Genomic DNA, 16,898 nt, shown 5'->3' with positions numbered 1-16,898 from the left:
CCACACACTACTCCTTTCCCCTGCCGAGTGAGTCACGCCTACCCCGAAAGGGAAATGGCTTAATGGTGTAATAATAATAATAATAATAATAATAATAATACAATTTTCGAAATTTCTTTTTGTGATTATTTGCACCTGATGACAGGTAAAACAAAAATTAGTTTAATCCCAGTAATTCTTAATAGCTGACTAAGTTTTACACATCTAGGGATTTTGAAAATTATATAGAAAATAAAAAACAAAAATTTATTTTCGTTTATAAACGTTGAAAACTTCAGCTACGTAATTAAATCAAATTTCAAGGGATTATTTCTAAGGTTTTTTAAATGATTTGTACTTACTTTAATTGATTTTTTGATTTTCAGAGGAAAGATTTTAAAGGATTTTAAGGAATTCCAAAGATTGTAAGATATTAAATAAATTTCCAGAGATTAAAAAGACTTGCAAAGGATTTATAAAGCACGTTTTAAAATAAATGAAATTAAATCAAATTTCAAGGAATTTTCATACACTTTAAAAATGTCAAGAAATTTGAAGGTATTTTAAGGCCATGTGACGAGTGGGTCACGTGATCGGATTCCTACCTTACCGACGCTTTTCTTATTTCCTAACTTATTTTCACGCGAAGCACCACATTGTATTGAAAATTTGGTATAATAAATAAGAAGCAATAAGAAAGGTGGGCCTGGTCTTAATTTGAATAATTATGAAAAAAGCAAAAAAAATATTATTTATGGAAAAACAATTTCATAATTATAAAAATTTAGGACCAGCGACATGGCCTTAATGAATTTCACAAGAATTAAAGGATTTTACTGCATTTTCAAGAATTACTAAGTATTGAAAATTGTTTTTAGGAATTTTAACTAATAATTTTTTATAGAACTTCAATGAGTAATTTTAATTTAACTTATATTGCAGGGATTTCAAACCATTTCTCGAGAAATAAATTCCAGATTATGAAAAGTTAAGGGATTCCTAGAGATTTCAAAGACCTCAAGAGATTTTGAGGTATTTCAAGGCGTTTCATAAGATGCGAAGAGTTTAATTGAATCTCCATGTGTTTCAAGAGAGTTTAAAGATTTCGATGGATTTTAAAGGTGTTTTCTTTAAAGAATTTTAATAAATACGTTCAATCTAATTTATGTTCAAGGAATTTCAAATGATTTGTGTCTTTTTTAATTCTGGAGTTTTTGGGGTTTTTTCAGTTTGCCACTTCTCGGACCAAATGTTCAGGCAAGAGAGAGCGCTTCTAATAAAAATCTGGATGCAGACTCTAGATTTTGGAATTGAAAAAAAAACCTCACGACTGACTATGCATCAGACATTGACCTGCAAATATGTAAAAATCCGAAAACAGTACATATGGAGAAAAAAATCTAATCTACAAAGTAAAAAAAAAATATATAGTAACTGACCTGTCCATGATAATCGAAGCCATGTTTCTCGGCGATAGCAGCAGCAGCATCTGATCCATCCGGCACGTGAATGGCAAACTGGTTGGAGTAAATAGGTGTTGGTCGAGCACGTGGGCTTGGTTCCGGGTTTGCTGAGGCAGCCAACAAAATCCCAAGCCACAGGAAAGTCACTCTGAGGTTCATCATCCCTCGGAGACTCTAAAGCCGATCCTCTGAGGACTCTTCTTCTTCTTCTTCTCGTCTCTTCACTGAGCCTGATCCTCTTCCTTATCACTCGCGAACGCGACAATGACACTAATTGGCTTTAAGTTTCTCCAACCCTCTGATGATCGCCCCGGGACAAACTTCAACTCTTCGTATTCAATATCAATTTCAAGATTCAGAGCATCCACATGACTTTGCCGAATTCTCTGGGACATTCGTACTTCGCTTTTTCCGACAAACGAACGATTGAATCACGACTACTCGAGAGGAAGTGGGTTGTCGAATCAGAATAGTCAGCAAGGCGAGAAACTTCAAGTTTGGTGCGTGCAACTACTTTTATTTTGTCGAGACAGAATGGCGAGATTTTTAGTCGATGCTGTTTTCCGACTTCGCTTGGAACCGCTTCTGATCTGAAAGAAAAGCAGAGTGCAAGTTTTATACTTTGTTCGGAATCAAAAGATCTTCGATTGTCTTTTTAGATTCGAGAGTGTAGAGTGGCGAGAAAAAAGAAAAATCGGAACTGCATCTTCAACTCGAAAAAATAAAAATACAATATTCAACTACAAATTCCAGAATTCACAACCAAAAATATTGTCAAACCAAGAGAAATAGTCTGGGGTGATTTTTTAAGGAAATAGGGGAATAATAGAAAAATAATTTATCTTGAATAAAATTAATGTTTAGGTGCCATATTTCTAAGATTTCTAGTCAAAATATATTGCATTATCAACAAAATAGTTTGCGGAACGATGTACCTGAAGTTCCGAACGTTCAAATGAACGAAATATTTTTCCACATTTCTATTTTTCCTATAAACATTGTTCCAACTGTAATTTAAAACATGCATTATAATTCTTCTCCAATAATAAATTATTTCCAATATAAATAAACAAATACTTAGCACTTTTTTTAAATTAAAAAGTCACCAGTAACAAATTTCATTCATTTGAACGTTCAGAAAATCCAGCACATTGCGGAATGAACGTGTTACTCAAATAAATAACATGATAATTTTGGATCAATCTAAAAATTCTATATCCCTTCCTCACATTACTCCCTTCCCTATCGAACGTTCAAATGAACGAAATATTTTTCCCCATTTACATTTTGCCCATAAATATTGTTAAACTGTAATTTAAAATATATACATTATAATCCTGTTTCAATAATAAATTATTTCCAATATAAATAAATAAACATATTAGAACTTTTTTTGGTTTAAGACGCCATCAGTAATAAATTTCGTTCATTTGAACGTTCAGAACTTCAAGCATATACAAAAAAGTTGAATCTTGAACTTCAAAATATTAATTTTCATCAATAAAGTTAATTTACAACCAAAGAAAAGAAAAATCAACCAAAAAATAATAACTTTTTACAATGTAGTTAAACTTTGCAACCAACTTGTTGATTTTTCAAAAAAAGTTAAATTTAACCCAAAAATACTATTTTTCCACAAGAATAATTGAATCCTCAACCAAAACAGATTAATTATCACTTAAACTTTTATATGTTTTTAAAAAAAGGGTTAATGTTCTAGGAAGAAGATTAATTTTGATAATAAAAGACTAATTTTCAACAAAATAGTTCAATTTTCAACAAAAATATACATTCTTCTTCTTGCCGCAAAAAAGAGTAATTTTCAACCTAAAAGTTCCATTTTTGGCCAAAAGAGACGAATTTTCAAACTTAAAATTATGAATTGTCGACAAAAAATTTAATTTCCAGACAATTGAATACATTTTTGACTCAACCGATCAACCTAATATTTATTTTTATGTCATAAAAATATAATATTAGACTTTTCAATTAAAAATAAATAACTTTAATTATAAAAAGATGACTTATTGGCAAAAAAAAGTTCAATTTTCATCCAAATAATTCAACTTGCACTACGAATTTTAAATAAAAATCTTTAAAACAGAGGAACTTCGACTACACCACGCAATATAGAATCAAGTTCGGGTCACTCCGTATAAAGAAAAAAAATTGAATTGCTCTGTATATGGAACCTAGTATATTTTTTTAAGTTCGGTTTTTGGGATTAAAATAAATATGCAGGCCGTTTTGCAGCACACAATACAGTAGTACCAAATTCTATAAAATACTAAATATTTCAGAGAATTCCATGTACCTGAAGTTCTGAACATTCAAATGAAAGAAATATTTTTTGATATTTTTATGTTACCAATAAATATTGTTTCAACTGTAATTTAAAATATATACATTATAATCCTGTTTCAATAATAAATTATTTCCAATATGAATAAATAAACATTTTAGCACTTTTTTTTTGTTTAAAAAGTCATCAGTAAAAATTTCGTTCATTTGAACGTTCAGAACTTGAAGCATCATACCTAAATTTTTAAACGGACTCACCCGAACTTGATTCCATATTGCATGGAGCAGTCGCCTTTTTGGTCGACACTCCTTTCAAACTTTAAACTCGGAATCGCAGGATCTTTGATTGTCTTTTCAGCTTTTAGAGTAAAAGGAAAAGGAGGTAAGAAAAGAAAAAGGATCAAAGAAAAATGAGAGGTTTAAAACGAAATTCAACCCCAACCAAGATCCAGCCCCACTTTAGGCAACTGGTGTTAGTCGTATAAACGCGTTAAAATTTCAGCCGCTTCTTTCGCTTCCAGAGGGGGAACTCGAATCGGTGAGCTCCTGGTGAATGCGGAAGGACGTGCGAAGAACCAGAGAAACTCGTAATCTAATTTCGCCTTTCCGGTGTGCACGAGCTGATTTAGGTTAAAGCGGAAACACGCGCTCTACTCACTTTGCGATAGTTTCGCAAAACAAGGGAGCGACTTTCCGACGCCTTGGGGAATAACCAAACTTTTAGACAATCATTCGGTTTTCAAATCAACTTGAGAGGCGAGGCAAGATCGAATGGAAAGAGCGATTTCTTACCCAGGTTGACTTTACACAAATTTAAAATTAAGTGGACTTCAGTGTCTTCAGAATTTATTAAATTAAACCTGCTGAAATTTAACAACTTAACAATTCAGAACATCCGATGCTCGAATTTGAAAAAATGTCGCATGCTGGGTGGGCGATTATCATTCAAGAAGATGTTCCGGTGTTGACCAAGGTTCAGCGAATAAGGCGATTGATGAATCAAATCAACTGATTCTTCAATTATCGTCTTTGCTGGATGATTTTAATCTTCCGGTCATTTTTTTTTTATTTTTCCCAATCAATTATGGATTTTTCCCGGTCAATATAAAAGAGTTTAACAGAATTAAATGAAGAGAGACAATTTGGAAGAGGGAATATTGGAAAAGAATTAAGGTAATCAGTACAAAGATTAGCCATCCGCCATGTACCTGAAGTTCTGAACGTTCAAATAAATGAAATATTTTTCCACACTTCTATTTTACCCATAAATATTGTTCCAACTGCAATTTAAATTATGCATTATAATTCTTTTTCGATAATCAATTATTTACAACATAAATTAACAAACAATTGAGCAATTTTCCTTATTTGCAAAGTGATCAGTAAAAATGTCGTTGATTTTAACGTTCAGAACCACAACCACATCCAACCAACAATGATTGACCACCTAATTTAAATATGCTTATAAGAAAGAATACTGAGAATAAATAATGCTAATAAATAGTGTAGATTTGTAGAATGAAGCACAATTCTGTAACGTATTTGACAAACTAGCTTAGTGCAGTGTGGTGCATTTAAGTGCCAGAGAGTAAAACTGAATAAAACCGGTAATGCTGAATGAGTAAGGAACTTCAACAAAAACCTGTTACCGTTAGGAGTGCCTGCTTGTCGAAAATTATAACTTGTTTAATAGTTACGAAAGCTTTAACTAAAAACTTATGAATTTTAATGGAATTTGGTGGATTACGATACACAAAAATAGTATTCAATCCTTAAAATGATGTATATGTGTATTGGTAAATAGGTGGCCAATCATTGTACTCGTTAATTATACGGACACATAATGATTGTCAACAATATCTGAAAAGCAAATAACGTAATATCATTGAAAACATTCATTGAAAATTGTTTAAACTTTTTATAGACTATTTATACAATTGAGTGTCAGTTTGTCTTACGAATAATGAGCGGAAATAATGGCGAAAACAGTTTTTATTATGCAATTTAGTGACTAATCATTGTGCTTTCAAACTCAGTAATCTATAACCTGCTATGGCCAACGAGGTGACCCATGACTGCAATTCACCACATTTCAGTGGTCATTTCATACAATCATTGGCATATGCTAATCACTATGTCGTCATGACCAATCATTGTGTTTTTTGACATCACTGTTAATTTCTTTAAATGTGCTTAAAGTTCTGAACGTTCAAATGAACGAAATTTTTTACTGATGATTTTGTAACCCAGAAAAAGTGCTCCAATGTTTGTTTATCTATATTGGTAATAATTTATTATTGAAACAGAATGATAATAAATATTTTTAATTGCAGGTGGGACAATTTTTGTAAGTAAAATAGAAAATATATAACCATATTTTTAACAAATTGTTTAACTGTAAAAATTCCTTAAGTAGCGTATCATTGTACCACTTACCCCACAATTATTCTGAATCTGAAGAGGGATTTTTTAAAATAATCTTCTTCTGAATCAGACTTAATATATTTTTTCTAAAGTCTCGTTCCATGTCAAAAATTCTCTGTACCAAGTTAAATAATAATTATTTACGACAATTCCTGCCCTGAAGTATAAATTATAATTCTTTATAGAAATTCCCTGTCCGGAGTCACAATTAAATTGATTTCCAAAAATTCCCCATTCTAAGTGAGAATTATATTTATCTGTAACATTTTCTATTATAATTCATGAATATACAATACTAGCGAAAATTATCTACACGCCTATTTTTTGAACTGTTGCTAAAATGCCTTCTTAATTTTTATAAATTACATTTTTTCCATACAATATTTTTGAAGATAATAAAATTTTGCATCTCATAAGCCCATGTTGAAGATAAAACGTCAATTATATAAAAAGATAAAAAAAATAATCCAGGAAATATTTAAATAAACTGTTAAGATAATTTTTCCTAGATTCTGCCCTAAGTTGAAACTTGGTGCAAAAAAGTCGCAAAATTCAAAAAATTTATAAATGTTTACAAACAATTAAAAAATAACTATTGATCATATTTTATTATTTTATAGTAATATTTATAAAAATATTATCTGTAAAAAATTTTTAAATAATGTAGAGAATACAAACACTATTTGAAATTTTGCTATTTTTTTGCACCAATTTTCGCCCTAGGATAGGATTTAGGAAAAATTTTTACAAATATCTTCATGGTTTGACGCATTCTGTCTTGGAGGAGTGATTATTTTTATATATACTCTTTTTATAAATCAAAATGGAAATTATTTTTTATAATTTTTTGTTCCATGTAAAAAATTACCGTCATTTTGTTGTTATTTATTTGACTTATTCCGCGGTCTAACTTAGAATTATAATTCTTTAGAAAAAATTCTGTTTCCAGTTAAAATTCTAATTCTCTAAAAAAAATTCACTGTTCCAAGTGAGAATTACAATTTTTCACAAATTCCCTGTTTCAACTTAGAATTAGATTAATAAAATCAATGAAACCAATTTTTAAGCTGCACATCAGTACATTTGAGAAAAAAATTTCATTTAATCAAATTTCCGCTTATTTCCAGGGAACAAAATTACCGGTTTTCCCAATTTTCCGTAGTCAGGTAGAGAATCTGTTTCGGTTCATGATTTCTTATGCTTAATGGCTTTAAAATTGAAAAAAAAATTTTTTAATGTTAATATCCTAAGCTGAATTTCCTTAAGTAAGGTGTTATCAGATTCTTCTAATCTAAATTGTGAATCTTTACGATAAGGCTTGAATATTCCATGAAGGTACATTAACCATTCAATCATGTTTTGTAAAAAGCATAAAAAGCTACCAAAAATCAATCTGCAGAAAAACAAAACAATTTGCCCTAATTTATATAACCAATTTCCTCATCATTTCCAATAACCATAAAGTCTTGTATCGTCTTAAAAATAGCTTAAATTTTTTAAAATTTAATCCAAATCATGATCAATTCCTTTTTTTTTCTAATCCTGTATTTTCTGGAATATTCGAATAGTGAAATATTCCAGAAATCTTAAAGCCTGAAAAATGATTTATACTTGAGAACCGAGAGTAAAATAGATTTAAAGAATCAAATTAGTGATATAAAAGTTCTTATCTGACGCCCACTTTACTTAATGAATCAGCTAAAATAATACTGCGGATAAATAGCCCGCAGAAAATTAATATGAACGCAGACTGAGATATTTTTAAAATTAGTTATTTATAACCTGGAATGGCTTCCATGAAGAAATAAAATTACTGAATGGAGATTCTACGACTCAAGGACATGATCATTATTTCCGTCCAAAAAATTCTATTATGCGTATGTATTCATTTTTGTTATTATATAACTCTCGGCAGATGTGCGTACCGAGACCTTGGTCACATCGATTCATAACCGGTCAATTACGCAACGAGTCAGCTATAAATTCGCATTAACTCTAAGCTCTCCAGGAAGGTTTTGATTCAACGTGACGATTTAGTAGAGATGGTTACGTATAATGTATACGTGTATTACTACGTATACAAAATTTATTGTACGTTTTATCACCTGACCCAAGAAGCGCTTATTTTAAATTGAGTATTCTAAAAAAAACTGTTTACCGAAGCAGTCAATACTAAACAGTTAATTAATTATTTGCTTTCATTTATCATTTTAAAAACATATTGTGAAAACAATATGTGCTTACTGAAGCTTTCCTCACATAATGTTTGCGTAAGCATCGAATTTTAGGAGCCGCCCGCAAACTAAGTTACCAATAATTATTTTCAGTTGAAAATTCTACTATGGTATTTCTACGCCGTTAAAGATTTATTTTTTTGGATGGAGATTTATTTCTTTTTCTCAAAATTTTACCATTTAATTTTGAGAAAAGTACTCTTTTCGGATAAAAAGAATCATCCTTTGGGTTTGAATTTTTTACTTTTTTGTTGAAAATCCATTTTCTTTGAAAATTCATCTCATTGGTTGAAAATTTAACTATTTTGTTGAAAATACACTGTTATTTTTTTGGTTTAGAATAAATATTTTTAACTAAGAATGTAACTATTCCTTTTTTTTTTGAACATTTATGTTTAGCCCGTTAACCGTAGGGCTTTTATTTGCACCACTTAACCGTAGAGGGGGGGGGGTCGATTCGACCCGATGCTTTCAAAAATCAAAAACGTGTTCCTAAAAATCTGAAAAAATGCATGGTTCTTGTTTGAACCTTCTACTTAACGGTACAATTTTGCAATATGTTTTTCTTTTAATTATTGTTGATATAATTAACAATACACAAATAAACTCATAGAAAAAATAGTTTTTTTTTTCAAAAATTCATAACTCAGGGACAAATGAACGAAATTGAACGGTTCAAAAATAAAATTAAAGGGAAAGACTGTGGCTTTCATTGAAAAAATGTTGCAAAAAATTTTGACGGAATTTAGACCCTTAATTTGCAACATGAACTCATGCAATATTATAGGTGTGAATGTAGGAGGTTTTGACAGAATAATACACACTGTTCTATGCAAAACCATTTATTTAGTAACAAAAAAAAATTTTATATACACAGAGGACCATGATTTGTTTATTCAAAAAATATAAAGTAAAATCATATGGTAAATCATATGGAAAAATAGTAAATTTACGTCAAGTGTCATCTATCGAAATACATACGTAAACAGTGGGGAGGAGAGGGGGGTCTAATAGACCCAAACTCCCCCTAAGGTTAACGGGTTAAAACTTAAAATTGATCTTATCTTGTTGGAAATTTAAAAATTATACTGAAAACCCATACTTATTTTTCTCTTGAAAATTCAACAATTTGGTAGAAAATTCCACTATTTGGTAAAAAATTCGTTTTTTTTTGTTTTAAAATTTATATTTTTGGTTCAAAATTCAACTATTTGGTTAAAAATTCATTTTTTTCGAAAATTTATATTTTTGTCTGAAAATTCAACCATTTGGTTAAAAATTAGTTTTTTTGTTTAAAAATGTATATTTTTGGTTGAAAATTCAACTATTTGGTTAAAAATTAAATTATGTTTATGAAAACTTAATTTTGGGGTAAAATAAGAACATTATTTTCTTAAAAAATCATATTTTCGGTTTGAAATTTCAACTATTTGGTAGATAATTTGTTTTTATTTTTCTTGAAACTTTAATAATTCGGTTAAAGATTTATTATTTTTTTGAAAATTCATCTTTTTGGTATAAAATTAATCTCCTTGGTAAGAAACTCATCCTTTTAGATAAAGATTAAACTATTTAGTTTAACATTCATTTTTCTAATATTCAACTCTCTAATTAAAAATGCGGTTTTTGTCAGGAATTAATTTTTTTTATCTAAAAACTTATCTATTCCAATTTTGGATTTGAATTTATCATTTGTATGTTGGAAATTCAAATGTTCATTATAAATTGTATCTATTCTGTTGAAAATGTATCTTTTTGGTCAGAAAAAATCTTGTTTATTAAAAATTTCTCCTTTCTGGTAGAAGAATTCAGATATTTGGTTAACAAATCGCATCTTTTAGTTGAATGCAACTGGTTAATAATTTTTTTTCTGTTAAAAATTAATTTTTTAAACGGAAAATTTGACGGTTCTATTTTTGGTTCAAAACATATTTTCGATTAAAAGTTCGTCCTTTTGGATTGAAAGATCATTTTCAACTAATTTTTGCAAAATTCTTCTCTTTTTATTGAAAGTTCAACTATTTGGTTATTGATGCAACTGTTTCATTAAAAAATAATTTTTGGTTGTAGAAAATGCAATTTATATTTTGACTTGAAATCTTAGGAATTTCAAAAATTTCATATTGAATTCAATACGGTATACACAATAATTTTATTTTAAAAAAATATATATAAATATGATAGTCGACTTTTAAATTAAAAGTAAAATACTATTCAACCAAAAAGATTACTTTTCTACTATCTTTTCAACAAAATAATTAAGTGTTCAACCAAGTAGTACCAGTTTTGACAAAAAGAGATTTAACAAAATAGTTACATTTGCAAACAAATAGTAGAATTTTTAATAAAACAAACGAACATGAATTACCAAGGAAAAATACAATAAAAACATTTTCAATGAAAAATAATTCACTTTCAATTAAAAAAGACAACTTTTCCCTCTATTAATTCTATATAGAAAAGCGGATTTTAAATTTATTTTCAAAATATTTAGGCTATCCAAAAATTATAACTTTATTATAGCAACTATTAGTAATCTAAAAAGGAAGTATCCTTACTTAAATATAAAAGGGACTTTATTATTTTAATGATCCATCAACACAAGCTTTGAATTGATTTCTATATAGTATAACATGAACATTAATTTATAAACAAAACATTACCTTTAAAATAACAAATTTCCAATGCTCAACATTCCAAGCTAATTTTCCATTTTATCTGTCAGTGGCCATCCTGATATTCAGCTTAGGCGTTTAAAATAATCTTTAACAAATCACCAATTTCAAAATTAAATTAAAATCCAATTTTTTAAATAACATATTTTATTCTTGAGAATTTTTTCAGTCATTTTTTCCCCTTTGTATGTTTATTTCACGTGAAGAGCACTTCAAGAGAATATTTAACAAAAAAGTCCTTTTAATCCGTCTGAAATTCAAAAGCTAAAATTTTAGTCCGCAAAATGTTAATTCGCAATAGCTTGCATTCTAGTGGAGCTTTATGCAAACTCAGAAAACCTTTTCCGTCATTGCGACAAATTTAAATTGAGGAAATTGGATGTCCTCACAATTACAACATAAAGTTATGTAAATTAGGAAAGATAAAATAGAAAACCAGAATTCTTGCCATCATTTTGGATACAATTTTATAATCCTATTAGTCGATATTTCTTCATTTTGATAAAGTTGAAATTTCAAATAGATCTTTCATTTTGAGACTGAATTTTCAAGACAAAAATGAAGTTAGCTGAAGTAATATGTAATCTCATCGAAAATCTACAAAATTAATTTTTTATGATAAACCCTAACCTTCGGAAGAGGATCCTTCTCGAAATATATAAAAATAAACTAACTGGTTATAGGCAACTTAGAGCCTCTCGAATTTCTATACGATTTTCACTATTTATAGTTTTATTTGCTGAGATGCGAATATCAAACGATTAACGCTGAAAGTCTTCGTTGCTTAATTCCGATCAAGTAGAGTAGCGAAGTGCAGTTTACGAATATATAATTTTATTTGCTGAAAATCCTTGTTCAAGAGATAAATAAAGAAATAATTGGTTCGAATTCATAATTTGTACAATAATCTTAATTTAAAAAATTTGTATTGAAATTTTTGAAACAACTACAGTTTTAAGCTCCAACTTTGAAGAAAGTATCTCAATAAAAAGGCCCCCAAATCGGCAAGCGCTAAAATCTGTTATCTGAAATTTCAAGAATTTTTATTTTAATTGGAAAAAATCCAAAATGGTAACATTCTAAATTTATACTTTAACAATGTATAGAATTCCAATATTCAATGATTGAAAACATTTCGGAAATAACAGATAAAATGTAAATTCAAACTTAAGTTATAAGGCTTTAATAAATTATTATTAAAAGGGTGATTAAAAGATTCAAGCTTTTGAAAACTCCGTGAAGTTTTTAGACTTTCGAAATTTAGACATGTTAATTTGCTGCGAATTTGTAACCAGAAAGTCCGAGCTAGTTTCCTGCTGCCAGAATTTTCTTGCATTTTTGTTTCTTTTTCCAATTGACCATAAGATTAATATAAATAAAGAAAAAAAATATTTTTAATAATTTTTTTCGCACGGAAAAATTTTATTTTTCAACCGTTACCACTTGGACTTCAAGAAATTTGTTTAATAGAACTTTCTTATTTTTTCACTCAAATTGAACCTAGGATCATTGCAAATGTGAAATTTTTTATTGCAATTAAAAAATAGAATGAAAAAATTGGCAAAAACTGCCGGCAGCAGGAATCGTGCCCGGTCTTTCCCGTTACAAAGTCGGAACTTCATCATATTACAAGAAAAGTAGTAACTATATTGTGTATGCGTCCACTGTCAACCTAACCTCAAATTTTATGATTACATGAAGTCTTATTATTATATCAGAGAAAAATTGGATCCTAAAATCAATCCAAATTGGTCGAAATTATTCATCTTTCATCGAATAATATTATTTATTTTCAGATTACATACAAGTGCTGATTGCAATGGAACGTTATTTTTCGAATTTAAAAATCATTTTGAAAGGAAGCAAGTTTAATGTTTTAATAACAAATAACTTGGTGATACTGAGTTATTTGGATGTTGCTTTGAAACAAGTTGTTTCGACATTTCATAACTACGCCGTAAGTATGCGAGCCTATTTTTGATTTTATAAATAAAAAGTTTCGTGTAAACAATTCCTTTGCTAGCCGCATCAAAAGTAGTACAGCCAAGGAGTTTATTATTAAAAAATCAAACTTGCCTTTCAGAAAAATAATGCTTAAATTTGAAAAACAACATTCCACTGCAATTATATTATACTCTAAAGTGTGAAAGTGGATATTGCGTCATCATTAATTTAATAATTTATTAATTTAAATAACCTTCACATTGATCTCGTAGCGTCTAGATTTAGCACGGACATGAACTAAGTTTTTTCAGCATGGCAAGATTTAAACTAAAAATTGATTCAAAATTGAAATTGAATAGTTTTTTAAATAGTCTTTTTTCAATTTTCTGTACAAGTTATAAAACATTAAAATCGCAGATATTTGTCCTAACAAATATATTTGGATGTAGATGAAAAGATGTAAGCGTCCAGTTTGATGAAAAATTCATAAAGGCCTTTTTTTATTTCCATAATCGATTTATTCTATTTCGACAATCTCGTCTTTGCTCTAATAGTGATAAGAGTTGCCCAGGCACACATCCCATCAATCTGGAGCTCGTAGACCGAATCACGAGTTTAACCGACCCTTTGCCAATTCACTTGTTCCAATCCTGGGTATTTGTAAACGATCGGTCACTTTCAGTTTCGAAGACAACGCCTTTTGAGATTTCCATAATGATGAGTGTGGTTATTTCCTACAAGTTACATTCACACTGACAGATTCCATGTTATGTGAAATCACTGATGAATGTGCTTTTCGACCTTCTAATAATATTCAGTCACACATCTATTGGTTATCCTCAGGAAAAGAGACAATTTCTATATTTATACCCAAATATAAGCTTCAGAAAGATATATTAAATCTCCCAAAGAGAAATGGGATTCATCAATAATTGCGGATTGCTCCATTCTCCTGGAATTCTCAAGATTTCATGTTTAACAAAATAGTTGAATTTTCAAAAAAAAAAAAATAAATAAATTTCAAACAAAAAAGGTGCATTTGAATTTTCAAACCAAAAAATATAAATTCTTATTGGATTGGTCTTTGCATTACCCTCCACATTTGTGCATAGACCACAATGCGAAATTTTCTACATTGTATGTTAAAAACTATTATATCAAATTCCTATTACAATATCTTTTTGTGTGTACCTTAGTTTAACACTGCTTATTCAGATATTGCAAAATAATGTTTACATTTTATTTTTCTTGATCCTAATAGGACCCTGTTGTGGTTGTTTAATCATTTTACATTTTTTTAAGTCACACACACACACACACACACTAAATTATATCAAATACTGTAATTCAAACCCCTCATAAACTACAATCATAAAGTAAAGCTGAACCTTTTTTTTTTAATTTGACATGAAAGAAGGTTCTCAAAGCACCTACGGCCTTGACGATTACATTCTCATTGCCATAATCGCGCTTCGCGCTCTACTGTTAGATTATACAGGCTCTAATTTTTAAAAATGTGGGCTTATCGAAAAATTCAGCTAAGATAGTTTTAAAATATATTTGGCATCTAGTGAAAATTTTTGGATCTATGAAAAAAATAATTTTTTCTATTTTTTGAAGATTTACAAATTTTTAAAAAGTATATAATTTTTCTAATTTTCATCAAAATTAAAAATTTTATATCGATAATTTGCAAGGCTTTTACCCATCTATGAGAAACTTTGACAAAAATTTATAAAATTTCGAAAATGCTCTCAATTTTTTAATTTTGGTTCGAAATATCTAATTAACGAACTCAGCCTTTATTCTGAGGACCTTTAGAAGTGTATCAAATGCGGACTCGATTGGACAAATCCTTCAAAAGTTAGCGTGGCTACAACATTCAGGTTACCATACATACAGACAGACATACATACAGACAGACACCGATGAAATTTTATCGTTTTCGGATTCTGTGAGTGTCGAAACGTAAAGATCCGTTAAAAACCAGAGTATGAACATTTGGACGATTACATGACATTCTCAGGAATGAGAATCTAAAAATTAAAAATTTTAATATAAAATATTCAACCAGAAAATATTGTCTACCAAAAGAGATTAATTTTGAACAAGAGTTAAGTTTTCGCATTAAAAAATTAATTCTGAACCAAATAATTGAATTTTCTACAATAAAAAAATTAATTTTTAACCGAAGTGTAGATTTTCTACAAAAAAAAAGATGAATTTTCAACAGAAAATGGAATAGATAAATGTGCAGGTAAACAAATTAATTTTCAATTTCAATTTGCAAGTTCTCAACTTTTAACCAAATAATTGAACTTTCTGATAGAAAAGGCTTTCTACAAAAAGAGATTAATTTCAACAAAAAGAATTATGTAGGTACTTTTTTAAGCAAAATGGACAAATTTTCAAAGAAATAGGTGAATTTTTAAGCAAATGTATGAATTTTCAAACCAAAAAAGATGAATTGCTAATCAAACAGTTGAATTTTCAACAAAAAAGTTCATTTTTAACCAATAACAATGATTATTTAATCAAGAAAGATGACTTTTCTACCTAAAAAGATTAATTTTCAAGAAAAAAGCTAATTTTCAACAAAACCATTTAATTTCTAACCGGAAGAGATGAATTCTGAACAAAGAATATAATAGTAGACTTTTGAACCAACAAATGGATTAAGAGTACAATAATACTAATTAGAAAATTTTCCAGACAAAAAAAAACGAATCTTTTAGAAGACTGTCGAATTTTCAACTCGAAATTTCATTTTTAGCCAAGAAAGATGACTTCTCTAATCAAAAAGATGCATTTTAAATCCAAATGGACGAACTTGATAACCAAAAAGTTTGAACTTCAACCAAAAAACGTTCCAAATAGATGAATTTTTAAGCCAAAACGAAGATTTTTATAGAGGAAAGTGGAATTCACACTCAGGAAAGTTGAATTTTCAACAAAAAAATATGGAATTTCAATCAAAAAGATTACTTATTAACAGATTAGTTGGATTTTCAGCAAAGCAATAGAATTTTTAACCAAAATCATTGCATTCTGAATTAAATTTAAACTTACTTAATTATATTTAAAAATATTTATTATGGAAATCGATCCCGGTGACCATCTATCAGACTGGAGTCTGCAATCAATTGAAAAAATAGATCTCCAGGCAGAGACGAAGCAACGACCCTGAATTAATATAAATCCTGCATTTAATTAATTAGCATTTGTAATGCAGGTTTAATTTTTAAAACATGATATCACTCTGGCTCTACTGGTCTAATTATCTCCCTCATTTACTTAATTAATTCATATCCGTTACATAATTAAAGTGTAAATTAAAAGGGGAGAATTTCTTTGCAACCAAGAATTATTTTCGAGCGAAATTCCAATACTGGATTTAGGAGAGTGTCATTGCTTTTAATAGAAATGCATTCGTGAAAATTTTAATTTAAAACCGTGAAAGGCTAATGCTAATCTCTGAGGAAACATGAAATATTAATTAATCAAAGACACTGGATGTTACGTTTTCAAACATTTTTTATCAGTTATATTTCTTTACTTTAGGATATTTCAGTTCCTTTTGATTTAACCTTTGATCAAGAATTCTTTCATTTTCCATCGTGGAATATTATTCGTCCATGTTTGCAGAACGTATTTGTTCTTTCAATGTCGGAGGTGGGTCGTTGCCAATCGCATAATTTCTTTCGTTTCACATCTCATTAGAAAGATTACGTAAATGCGAAGTATCTAGGTAACTGGAATTAATTGCGTATATTTATTTCTATGCAAATTAATTATTTATCTTTAGTTCTACATTTACGATGCAACTACGAAATATAAAAAAACTACTAGCAGCTCCCAGGACTTCTAGATCTTGAAAT

The 16,898-nt window shown here is 29.0% G+C and overlaps 1 protein-coding gene across 4 annotated transcripts in view; it reads right to left on the bottom strand.

The window, feature by feature from the left end:
- Positions 1 to 16,898, bottom strand: part of LOC117182318 (furin-like protease 2) — a 731,195-nt gene that overhangs the window by 694,376 nt on the left and 19,921 nt on the right. For all 4 annotated transcript variants that reach the window (XM_033375470.1, XM_033375468.1, XM_033375471.1 and 1 more), the window contains exon 2: positions 1,419 to 2,032. In XM_033375470.1, coding sequence (XP_033231361.1) covers positions 1,419 to 1,604 — 186 coding nt within the window. In that variant the 5' untranslated portion in view covers positions 1,605 to 2,032. The remainder of the gene's footprint in view (positions 1 to 1,418; positions 2,033 to 16,898) is intronic.

This window comes from Belonocnema kinseyi, chromosome 10, assembly GCF_010883055.1.
Source record: "Belonocnema kinseyi isolate 2016_QV_RU_SX_M_011 chromosome 10, B_treatae_v1, whole genome shotgun sequence".
NCBI lineage: Eukaryota > Metazoa > Arthropoda > Insecta > Hymenoptera > Cynipidae > Belonocnema > Belonocnema kinseyi.
Note: the sequence above shows the minus strand (reverse complement) of the source record. Positions and strands in the feature narration are given on the sequence as shown.